The 11,988-nt window shown below is 40.2% G+C and overlaps 3 protein-coding genes across 3 annotated transcripts; 1 reads left to right on the top strand and 2 right to left on the bottom strand.

Moving 5' to 3' along the window:
* The first annotated feature begins 33 nt into the window (after positions 1-33).
* BCR41DRAFT_332758 (sulfate transporter family-domain-containing protein) lies at positions 34-4,383 on the top strand. The gene is made up of 2 exons (XM_022021861.1): positions 34-985; positions 1,777-4,383. Exons 1-2 carry the CDS (start codon positions 418-420, stop codon positions 4,173-4,175), a joined length of 2,967 nt encoding a protein of 988 aa, XP_021884480.1. The 5' UTR covers positions 34-417; the 3' UTR covers positions 4,176-4,383.
* Positions 4,384-4,957: 574 nt separating this feature from the next.
* On the bottom strand, positions 4,958-5,887 carry BCR41DRAFT_347813 (hypothetical protein). The gene has a single exon (XM_022023168.1). The coding sequence runs from the start codon at positions 5,727-5,729 to the stop codon at positions 4,989-4,991; it is 741 nt and encodes a 246-aa protein (XP_021884481.1). The 5' UTR covers positions 5,730-5,887; the 3' UTR covers positions 4,958-4,988.
* A 4,124-nt stretch (positions 5,888-10,011) lies between these two features.
* BCR41DRAFT_204459 (GNAT domain-domain-containing protein) lies at positions 10,012-11,798 on the bottom strand. Its single transcript, XM_022019912.1, has 7 exons — positions 11,673-11,798; positions 11,428-11,512; positions 11,160-11,234; positions 10,978-11,049; positions 10,669-10,746; positions 10,415-10,474; positions 10,012-10,297 (listed from the first exon to the last, which is right to left on the bottom strand). Exons 1-7 carry the CDS (start codon positions 11,697-11,699, stop codon positions 10,020-10,022), a joined length of 675 nt encoding a protein of 224 aa, XP_021884482.1. The 5' UTR covers positions 11,700-11,798; the 3' UTR covers positions 10,012-10,019.
* Between the last annotated feature and the right edge of the window lie 190 nt (positions 11,799-11,988).

Genomic DNA, 11,988 nt, shown 5'->3' on the forward strand with positions numbered 1-11,988 from the left:
TCTTTCTTTCTCTTTCTTCTTCTTCATCATCATCATCATCTTTCTTTTTTCTTTTTCTTTCTTCTTCTTCTTCTTCTGCTTCTACTTCCTCTCTTTAGAATTTACATTTACTCTCTCCAGCTCTCTCCTGTACACAGACATATATCCGTTGCCTCTTTGTCTTCATCTTTTCAGCCCCTTCTTTTTTTTTTCCCTCCCTCCCTATCCGCTATCCACGCGACGTTAAAAAAGAAAAATAAAATCAAACAACACGCAAATACTCATTCTTAACACACACATTGGTTTTTTTTACATAAATATATACAATTACAATTGTCCATTGTTGGAACATTCATTGAACGTCTTCAATCCTGATCCATTTGTAATTAGAATTCACCTCATTGCGTATACACACATCTCTTGTTCTAAACACCACTAATGGGTTCTCATTCATCTCCTGGGAGACCCAACAGTCAACAACGACGACACAACCATCATGTTTCTGTAGCTTCACCTGACATCGTCTCAGCCTCGACTACGCCGCCTCCTACTACACATCACGTAGTAACAGAAACAGAAACATCGCCACACACAACATCCTCGGGAAATTTGACTACAACATTACTGACTACCCCTACGATATTGGATCAACCCTCTTCTTCTTCTTCTCTTTCTCATCCCCCTCCTTCTTCCTCTTCTTCTTCTTCTTCCGAACCAAAGAATGATATGTCTCTTGTTGCATCATCACGATCCCATGATCGACCACAACGTTCAACCCATGTCTCATCCACAGACTATCCTGCCTCCTTCCGTTCCTCTGCAGATGAATCGACCACAACTAGATCAATTGAACCACCAAAGAAACGACTGTGGCAATGCAGAGTCCAAAACCTCACTGATCTCCTTCTGGGCTTCCTTCGACGAAGGATCCCTATCCTGGCCTGGCTGATCAGTCATCCCTATGACTGGAAGAACCATTTGATCCAGGACTTGATTGCAGGCGTGAGTAAGTGGGACTGGGCGACAACATTGTTTGTGTGCGTGTTTGTTGGTGGTCATCAGTTTAATCCAATTTAAGGTTAAATCTGAATGAGGTGCACTCTTTTTTTTTTTTTTTTTTTTTTTTTTTTTTTTTCTTCTTTTCTTTGCATGTACTCTGCCCAAGTGGAGAACAGACCCATGGATGACAAGAGCAGGGCATTGTTGTGATGTTGTGAACCAGATCTAACTATGGAGTTATTTCTCATTGTCATACGAATTGTGCTCAAACATCTTTTTTCCTTGTCCTTGTGAAGACATTGTTCTCTCCTTTAATATTGGGCTGAATGGACTCCTGTACATTATACACACAAATATAATGCAGATGCATCCTGAATTAGGGACAAAGAGAGACTTGCATTGACAAAAGAGGCATCGATCGTTTCTTTATTTCGACATCCAAAAAAATAGTCCTATCCATGTCCATCAAAAGAATCCACCACCAAATGTACACATACTTGCATATCTCTCTTGCCCTTGTTTTATCGGCATCTTTGCATAACTGCTCTGCGGATTTCCCTTTTCTCTCGATGTTCTTCTTCCATCCAAAAATACACCACCTCCCGTCTTTTCTTTCTTTTTTTTTTTTTTTTTTTTTTTTTTTTAAAAAAAAAAAAAAAAAAAAAAAAGTTGAAATAACGGAAATAGTGAGAATGAAAAACCCTAGTTTCTAGTTCCTGGTCCCCATCCTGTCCAGATATGTCCTTTTGTCTTAGATCTCTGACACTTACTATCGATCCATTGCCTCATTCCTTCTAGCCATCTCAGCCGTCATCATCCCGCAGAGCATGGCCTATGCCATGCTTGCCTCGCTGCCACCCGTACACGGTCTCTACACATCCTTGGTCCCAACGGCCGTCTATGCATGTCTCGGTACAAGTCGACATATGTCTACGGGCACGTTCGCAATCACCTCTCTACTTCTTGGGCAGTTCACACACAAGATCCTTACGGATCAAGGTTATACAGATGACTTTTCCTCCGATGGGGAGTACCAACGTCGTTACCTCCCGCTTTGTCTCTTACTGACCTTCTTTGTAGGCATCATCCAGATCCTACTATCCATGGCACGACTAGGCCAATGGACTTCTAAACACCTCCTACCGACTGCATTAGTCTCTGGCTTCAACACCGCATCAGCATTCCACATTGGCACCCATCAAGTAAAACACCTCTTGGGTCTAAAGCCGCCGCGGGAAACCGGGGCCTTTAGCATGATCAAGACTTGGATTTGGTTCGCACAACATTTCTGGGGAGATACTCTCTGGGCCTCTTTTGCCATGGGTCTTGCCGCTATGGCACTGATGTATGTTTTGCAGCGGATCGAACACCAGCGCCGTTCAGAGGCAGATCGACTCCATGAACTTTCCTTTCCGATCTCTTCACCAATAGTGCCTCAGACCCCATCCTCCCTTTTCACCTTTCCCCAATACCGATCCACTGTAGGCTCATCACCAAAGTCTAAATCTTCTCGCTCAGGATCTCACCGAGGCAATAATACTACAATGGATCTGTATTCGAGAAAGCGACTCCTACACCGACGTGGTATCGTTCCAAGCGCTGTCTCGGATCAGGCCCTTTTGACGGCTCAGGATGTTGCAATAGAGAATGCAGAGCAAAGTATGGATAGCAGTCCAAACCGGTCCCCTACGACCTCACCTGTTCAGCGTGATGATCCAGTCTTGCCTACTTTTCACTTGCCATCATCCTCTCGATCTCCTTACTTGGTAGCGCCCGAGCCTTCACGGTCTGTTCACATTAATACAAAGATATCAGTAACCCCGCCTTTATTGCATAGCCCGACAAGCCCTAATAACTCTGGACTATCCAACACAGCCGAAATCGAGCAGGAACATCGACATGGGTACCGCCAGGACCGAGCCCGTCTCTTCCATAATAGGTCAACCTACTCCTCAAGAGCATACCGGTACAAACCTTTTCGCTCACTAACCCCATCACATCCTCATAGGCAGCGAGGAGGCCTGTCCGGCTCTGAAAGTGAACATGAACCACTCTTATCCCACAATACCAATCATGGTCATGGTCATGGTCACAGCCATGGTCTTGGACTTGGGCTTGGAAACAAACGCAGGAAGCAGCTCAGGAGAGGCTCTGCTACATCTTCATGCGAGTCCACGTGCGGAGCGCCTGACTATTCTTACTCGGGACCTAATGCTGGCCCACCAACGACGTACAGTTATAGTGGACACGAACATGAGTCTGAGATAGACAACAATGACGATATACAACAAAGTAGAACCGGAATGGAGGATAACAGCAATCATCATGAACAGAAACGGTGGTGGAGCTGGTTAGTTCGCGGGTTCGGAAAGGTTCATTTCCCTATCCCCGATATCTTTATCTGTGTCATTGTCTTCACAGCCGCGACAGTGATCTTTGATTTGGACAAGCAATACGGGATTGAGGTCATTGGGTATATCCCTACAGGCCTGCCGACCGTGGCTTGGCCACCGACGATGGTCGAACCATGGAAGACGAACGACTTTGTTCCTATGACTTGGCCAAGCCTTTTGATGGCGATGGTTGTCTATGTGATGTCATTATCTGTTGCAAAGCATTTTGGGAAAGAGTATGGTTATGAGGTGGATGCGGACCAAGAGATGTTGGCGCTTGGTGCTGGATCGTTGGTAGGGTCATGTTTCGGTGGATATGTCTGCACGGGCAGCTTGACTCGGTCTGCGATCCTGGCGCAGCTAGGAGCCCAGACCTTACTTGCGACTCTCGTTGGGGCTTTCATGGTCCTGATGAGCCTGCTTTGGTTCACTGTATTGTTTGAGCGAATTCCCGATACTGTATTAGCGGCAATTGTGTTGGTAGCACTCAGCTCGTTGTTGGCACACACGATGGAGGCAAGGCGGTTATGGCGAGTGGGTCGACGGAAGGAGGCTTTGGTATGGTGGATTACTTTTGTGGCAGTGTTGGTTTTCAGTATCGAGATTGGTTTAGCAGTAGGGATGGCAGTGGTTGGATTGTTAAAGTTATATAAGCATGGGTCTAGGTGGAAGAAGACTTTTGTCCGCTCAGTGAAACAATCATCTACGTACCAACGCCTCATGTTAATGCTTGGATTACAAAGCCCGCTTTATGCCACAGCGGGGCGAGGACTTTATACAGGGGATGATGAAAACGAATATTGATTGAATGAAAGAGAGGGAAAGAAAAAAGAAAAGAAAAAAGAAAAAAAAAAATATCGCACTGAAGAGACGAATTGAGGTGAAAGTGGTAGCCTTCTCTCTTTTCTGTTTTTCCTGTTGCTGTTGATCTGATCCCCTGTATTTCATTTGCAATAATATTCATTGTTCTTGATTGTATCCATAATATAATCATAGGACATATTGTGTATAGTACATAGACTTTGTATTTCATCCGTTGAAAGAAAAAAAAGAAAAGAAAAAAAAAAAAAAAAAGAAAGAAAAAAAGGGCCGGGCTTTAACACCATTGCAAGCTTATATTAAAAAAAAAAAAAAAAAAAAAAAAAAGGTAATAACAATTGCAAACAGTAGTAAAGACATTTTTTTCTCCCTTTTTTTCTGTTGCTATTCCTATGTTTATACTAATGTATCATCATTCAAATGCGGACCAAATATCAGACAATTCAAGTATTGTAAAATGTATGTATTTTTATTTCAAAAGTATAAATGTATGGTACAGACATTGGAAAAATGAATAATCAATATTCAGAGTTGGGAATAGGAATAGGAATGGGGGATGGGGAATGGGGGAGGGGGATGGCGAAGGAAACTATTTTTTTTTTTTTTTTTTTTTTTTTTTTTAATCTTCTCTTCTATTCCAGCTAGAGATCAGATCGAGAAAAGATGAGTGGGTAAGGAAGAAGGTATGGTATGGTGGTATGGAAGGTAAAGATAATATGTGCATGGACGCCAGTCCTTGGAAGGGGTTTTGCTGAAAAGCATTTGGAAGGGCTTTTTTTTTTTCTTTTTTTTTTTTCTTTACTTGGGCTGGACCAAAACATCAGCGCAAGAGGTATAGTACTCGTCAGAGTTCAACTGCCAGCGCCACTGCATAACGTGGTAACCGGGCTTGATATCCTCAGTGATGGGGAAGCAACCACCGCAGGGCCAGCCATCGGTGTTGCCGTTGGTCTCAGTGCAGTTCTTGTAGTTGAGCTCGGCGATTTTGTTGTCCAAGAACTCCTTTTGAGTAGGGTCCTTCTTGGGATTGGGCTTCCTCGAGAAACCGATGGTGACAGGGCGATTTTTCTCACTCTTGACAGCGTGGTTCTTGGCGGGCCAGCGGACACAGAGCTGGCCACCGACCTTGACACGGGTCATGGGACCGGTCTTGCGACCTTTCCTATCGACGCCGTTGTAGGCAGCAGTCACAGGGCTGCTCATGGTCTCATCCGCACCCCTCTCCTCACCAATTTTGCCGTCAGAGCAAGCGAGTTCGTTTTCGGACCTTGGGTTTCTGTGTCTCTGCTGGTAGTGGCGGTTGGGAGAATCAGAATCCAACTTGTTGAAGCCCTTCTTTTGAGCAACCTCGTAAGGGAAGCGACGGGCATAACCGAAGCATTTACCGTTCTTGTTGCCCCAGGACTTGTTCTTGGGGTCGTTGAAGCGCCAGTCAACGCAGTCAACCCAGGAGTGAGACTCGGCCGATTGGGTGAGCATGAGGAGGAGAGAGGCAGCAATGAGGGCAATGGAAGCCTTGGAAAGAGTGGAGAACATCATGTTGTTGTTGCTGTTTAGTTTAGGTAAAAAAAAAAAGAGCAGTTGTTGGATGTAGAGGTGGTATAAAGGGAGTATATATATTGATGCTATGGATGAGAGATTGAAGAGTAAAGGAGGAGATTGGCCTTGTAAGTTTACGTAGAAGGCAGTATGGGGTTGCTTTGTTGTAAAGCTAGGAAGGGGAGGGGGGTTTTTTTTTTTTGGTGGTTGTTGTGCTTGAAGAGACAATTGAAGGATGAGGAATAAAAAAAAAAAAGGCTTGGGATGGGTGGCCTTTTATATCAATTTTTGTTCCATGCGAAGCATTTAAACATGCATAGAACTAAAATGGACCACAACAGAGGGATCGAGGATGAAAAAACTCAAGATCCATGCGTGGCTGGTAATACAAATGTCTAATGTTTTGTGTCCATACTGTTGAATGAATTGAATACAATACATGTGTAAGGTTGTTGACAATGCAATGTTAAATAAAATAAAAAAAAACTGATCTGATTCAAAACGTATAATTTAGCCACGCAACAAACAATCCAGGGCCATGACCTGCTTGCAACCCCTTGTTTGAAATCAAATTGCAATCTGAAGAATAGGGGGTGGGTGGGCTTAACGGGTAAACCCTATTCTGATGCATAGCTCATCAACAAACTTGTTACCATTTTACCATTTGCCCATTTATTTTACATGTGTATTCCATTTAGTATTTTACCCTTTACAGTAACAAATCTGAACAACAAACAAAATCCTTTGGACAGGGACTCCGTTTTCAGTGGATTCTGGCCAATCATATTAAGCGTTATAGACCTTAATCAAGGACTTGTCCCAAAGTCCTTTGTTCATTGAACAAGTGCAGACTAAACCCTTGTAGAAAGATCTGTTCAAATCGAATAGCAATGTTCTCTTATCAAGCATCATATATATATATATATATCTATATAGAAAATAAAAAATAATAATAAAAGACGAGGAAAAGAGATACATTCGTAATATATCTATTATATGCATTATATACATGTATGTTCTATAATATATATTATAGTTTTATTTTATTTTATTTTTCTACATATCCAATGAACAAATGTTGCTTCTTAATATCACCCAAAGACTATCTTCAATGATAGTAAGCCTTAGCCTACCTCCAGATAGATGGGCTACTGAAGACACTAGTCTAGTCTATTATATATATACATCCACAGTACGCGCGAACCACGCAGGTGCATGAGCATAGGCGGAAAAAGAGAGAGAGAGAGAGAACCAGGGCACAAGAATTTAAGCTTTCTGAATGAGGAGATTCTGTCCAGCTGCCATTTCTTCAGTCTAGCCTAAATTTTTTTTTTTTTTTTTTTTTTTCAATCAATCAAGGGGGACAAATCACTTTTAACGAGAAACGGTATGGTTCAAACGTAAATGCATTGTATCATACAGATATATACAGAGCATGAACTTGTTATATACATGTACGGTATATCCAAATGAACAAATGAACAAATAAACAAAAAGGCTCAATAACCTGCCCTGTACTACATTCAAAGGAGAAATAAAATATTCAGAGGCGGTTTACCTATGATAGTGTAAGCAAGAATGAGCCCTGTCCTACTATGAATATTTCGGTGGAATATGGATCAGTAACAGAATAATATTATATATATATATATTTGCATTGTACAGTATATAAATTGTCTACATTCATGTATACATATGGCCTATACAGACATTTTTTTTTCTCCCGTATATATAATATATATTGACTTTCTTATTATATATATTACATATCCCGCTTGCGGACCTAATCTCCGAGAAGGATAGATCTAATTGGTTTTTCAAGATATTTAGGAGAATTGTAGTAGATGGTGGGGCCGCTCAATAACCAAAACCCATTGGCCGCTTTAGACGTTGATTAACTTTAATAAAAGGATGTTTTGCTACGACTGCCATCTATTCTATACTCTGATCCATGGAGTCAATACAGAATAGCGGGATAGATATATATATATGTATATTATACATGTATACACTCCGAATGAGGTTTTTTTTTTTTTTTCCTTTAGTGAACAGTGACCCCTAGATCCAGAGTGTACACATTTATGTATATACCTCGTCCAAACATTTTTTTTTTTTTTTGTTTAGAGAAAAAAGGAGTTGTTTATGGATACAGAAAAACATACAAAAAACATGTGCAAACAGCTTGACAAGGAAGCGGTAATTAATTGTTGCACATTGCACAGGATATTTGTTTATACTGTTTGATGTTTGATGTTTGTTTTCTTTTTTTTTTTTTTTTTTTTTTTCTTTTCCCCCTTCCTTTATGTCTCTTGATGCACCTCCCTTGGAATGGTATGGTATGCGATCACTCTGTGTTTCCTTGCCTTTATTTCCTCATGTCAATCATGTCAATAATGTCAACTGAACCTTATGAAATTTCAAAGTAGAAAGATATTGTTGTTACACCATTTTATTTGTTGTTGTTGTTGTTGTTGTTGTTGTTGTTCATTCCACAATAGAGTCGCACCAATTATTTGATTCATGTATTCCATTCAGTGACAAATTAGGACGGGCGCATTCGTTATATACACATGAATTTTGTTCCTTCAGGCACAAACTAAAATAATTAAACTATTAGTGAGGTGGCGTCAAAACAAATGAGGGTTTTGCCTTCATTTCATTTGTTCTCCTCTCATTATTGTGTATATTATATATATTTTTTATTGCAAGAGTGACCCGTAGACCAATGATGAGAACAAGTTTAAGAAAAAAATGATCTCCGACTTGAGAATTTGATTTCATTTCGGGAATTCTTTTCTTGAAGGAAAAGATTAAAGGAGAAAGGAGTAAGGAGCAAGGAGCAAGGAGATTAGTTTTGAAAGGAAAGAAAGTGGGTGCGTGGGGGGTATGTGCACTTGCCCATTGCGTTCAGTTCGTTTGATCATTAACGGATATTCATCCTTTCTCCGATCACATTTTTGTTTTTAACCGATTCATTTCCTTATTCGGATTCCAACTGATATTCAGGCACATTTCCTAAATAGCAGTGTCACAAAATAATCACATTCAGGCACCATGCATCGAAATATCGAAATCCACTCTAGACCATTTTCACTCTTGATTTACCCTAGTTTCGTTAACGGTCTTTAGCATGCTCGATTTTATTTGATTTTATTTCTTTATGGACATAATTCACTCTATTTCCTCTATTACATGACAAAGACCCAAAGACCTCTCTTTTCCTCCTGCCCCTATCGGTCTCAATATATCCCGGACCACTTTTATTATTTATTGCGGCGATTAATGATGCTGTCATGGGAGACTGCATATGATGAAGAGGAGAGGAAAAAAAAAAAAAAAAAAACAATAACAAACAAACACCATCTCTTACATTATATACATTTATACATTATACCCCTGGTTAGAAACCTTATACACTGCATGCACATGTACGTCCGTCGCCACCCTCTCTAGGATCTTTAGGATCTCTAGGATCTCTAGGATCTCTAGGATCTTGTAGCTCAACCTCTCAATCTTGCAAGAAGACATCGACTGAAGAAAGAATGATGACTGAAACATTAATCTCAACTGATCTATGTTGTATTTCCTTCCTTCCTCCAAATAAAACGATTGCTGTCTATCTCGATCCAACTAACTAAATGTATACCTTTCTGTCATATCATATGTGGCTTATGAAGCCTAACACGTATAAAAAAAAAAGATCATGCACAGGCATCTTTTTTTTTTTTTTCTCTTACAGTAAAGGGTTACACAGCCAAATCAGGATCGGCGGTTGTTTCCCAGGTGCATACATGTAACTGTAATCTGTACAACGTTCCCATTTGGGCTCACAACCCTTCGGCAACACAAAACGCGTTAATCCTTCCATTCCCTCTCATCTCAGTCCCCAAGGTGTCAGTGCGCTCCTCCATTCTCTCCTCCTCGCCTCTCCCGCTCAATAGACCCTGGTCGAAGATGTCCAAAGATCTGCATCTGCAAATGTAATTGCAACTGTAATCACAACTGTGTATACAACTCCAACTATTCATGTATATACCATTGTAACTGTAACTGCATGGTGACAACCCCCCCCCCCCCCTTTTTTTTTTTTTTCAAATATTCCGGAATGCATGATTGAAAAACAATTTATGCTTCAGCGGGATAAATGGAGTGAACATAAAACAAACAACTTTGGCTAGCAAACAGAAAGCAAGCATGTCAATTGAGTTTAGTGTCTTATTTGTAAGTCAATGCAATGACTATTATCTAAGAAAGAAAGGGGAAAAAAAGATATAACAGATATACTATTTCTCAGTGGTCTAGGTCCTCTTGATTGAGTTCCAGGGTCTTGAATTGGGTCTGGGTCAAGGCCTTGATGATATCCTTGTCAACAGCTTGGCCGGAAGGAGGCTCGGGTTCGTCACCTTTTGCCACTTCTTGTATTAGAGTTCTCTCTAGAGTGACCTCACCAAAGATTTCTGAATAACCAATCTGCACAAACCCAAGTTGAGTGAGAAACAACTGGATCGAGCCCTTGTTCTCGGTCGAGATCTTGGCCGTAATCCTCTTTGTTCCTAATGATTGGTATGCTGCAGCAAAAAAAAAAAAAAAAAAAAAAAAAAAACGATAGACTGGGACATGAATGACTTGACTCATTTTTTATTTATTTCTTGATTCCATTAATTTCCTTGTTTAAACGAGCCTACCATAGGTGATCATCATGCGAATGGCTTCAATACCCATCTTTTGGCGTCTATATGAAGGTTCTGTATAAGGAAAGTATTATTTGTATGAGTTGGCTCGGAGAGGGTTTCGCCTCTTTTGAGATTCCTTTTCTTTTCTTTTCTTTTCTTTTCTTTTCTTTTCTTTTCTTTTCTTTTCTTTTCTTTTCTTTTTTTACATGTGAAGATACGCCATTTTGTAAGGTAACCAAGCCTATCCTAATCCATGCTTAACTAACCTGCAATCATGATTTCAATCTCTGCCGAGTGGGGATCGTCATGATCGTTGAAAAACAAGTTGACATCCCCTACCATTTCTAAAAACAAAGTAGGAAAAACCAAAGCACATTATATGGAATAAAAAATAAAAAAAATAAAAAAAAAAAAATTATTATGATATACTAAAGTCACTGGAATGTGAATGTGTTGACAGCATAGACAAGGGATATCTCTGCCATCACATCCGATGTTTTTGGCTTGTTTTTGACTTGTCTTGTTTGCATGCCTTCATAGACAATGTCAAAAGATACATATATATATATATTTACTTTGCTGAAGTGCATTTTCTGAAGTTATTTCTTGATCTGGACTTTCTTTGGCAAGGATGATGAAGGTACACTCTAACGTTTTCAGTGATCAAAAACAGGCGAAACAATCTCTATGTCAATTAACTCTGAAAAAAAAAAATAAAAAAATAAAAAAAAACTTTTTAGGCCACGTGAGAACATACTGTTCTCATCAACTCGCCAGGATTCTTGCATTGCATATTCTTCCTCCAGTGTCAGAGGTTCAGAAGCAGTCAATTCTAACAATTGAATTGAAAGAATCGGTAGGACACGCGTTTAGTAGTAGTAGTAGCAGTAGCAGTAGTAGTAGTAGCAGTAGTAGTAGTAGTAGTAGTAGTAGTAGTAGTAGTAGTAGTAGTAGTAGTAATAAAAAGAAAAAAAAAGGAAAGATGAGGTGTAGTTCTCAAGTAAGTAATCGATCTGTCTGTTTACCCAGCAATTCTGGTGATTGCATCCATTTGTTATAGTGCTCGACGTGTGATTTGAGATACGGGACTAGCACACACTTCTCGCCCACCTATCACGAACAGACCGCAGTTTAAGATCGTTGTCAAAATAACAAATAAAATATTCATAAAAAAACCAAATGAAGAACCAAAGCAGCTTTGGGAATGAGTAAAGCGGATCATGGGAGTGCTATTACATTGCCTTGGAATTTACATGGAAAGCTCACCTACCAAAGCAATCTTCTCATTTGCACGCATTGTTGATCAGATCTTTTGGTTATTCTCTCTCTCTCTCTCTCTCTTCTTTGGTTTGGGCTCCAACTTGGGGGATCTGTTGTGACTGTCCAATCCCAAACCAATATCTGTCATAAACAAAAAGAAACAAACGGAACGTCAATTGTCTTTGCTCCATGTTCATTTGCATTTGTGTCAACCTCCAACAGCAAAGTGGCTCAAGGAGAGTATTCATTACTCACTGCTATAACCAACTAACGACTGTAGCGGTATCAGGGCTAATATAGGAAAGAGAAAAGAAAAGAAAAATAAA

Source organism: Lobosporangium transversale, assembly GCF_002105155.1.
Source record: "Lobosporangium transversale strain NRRL 3116 chromosome Unknown BCR41scaffold_6, whole genome shotgun sequence".
NCBI classification, from domain to species: Eukaryota; Fungi; Mortierellomycota; class Mortierellomycetes; order Mortierellales; family Mortierellaceae; genus Lobosporangium; species Lobosporangium transversale.

Excerpts from the sequence above, each read along its gene's own strand:
- BCR41DRAFT_347813 (XM_022023168.1), bottom strand. The coding sequence starts at position 5,729 with ATGATGTTCTCCACTCTTTCCAAGGCTTCCATTGCCCTCATTGCTGCC.
- BCR41DRAFT_332758 (XM_022021861.1), top strand. The coding sequence starts at position 418 with ATGGGTTCTCATTCATCTCCTGGGAGACCCAACAGTCAACAACGACGA. Across the intron at positions 986-1,776 it reads GGACTTGATTGCAGGCGTGA|CCATCTCAGCCGTCATCATC; the intron begins GTAAGTGGGACT and ends CATTCCTTCTAG.
- BCR41DRAFT_204459 (XM_022019912.1), bottom strand. The coding sequence starts at position 11,699 with ATGCGTGCAAATGAGAAGATTGCTTTG. Across the intron at positions 11,050-11,159 it reads CTGGCGAGTTGATGAGAACA|AGTGTACCTTCATCATCCTT; the intron begins GTATGTTCTCAC and ends TGAAAACGTTAG. Across the intron at positions 10,747-10,977 it reads AGAAAATGCACTTCAGCAAA|AAATGGTAGGGGATGTCAAC; the intron begins GTAAATATATAT and ends CTTTGTTTTTAG.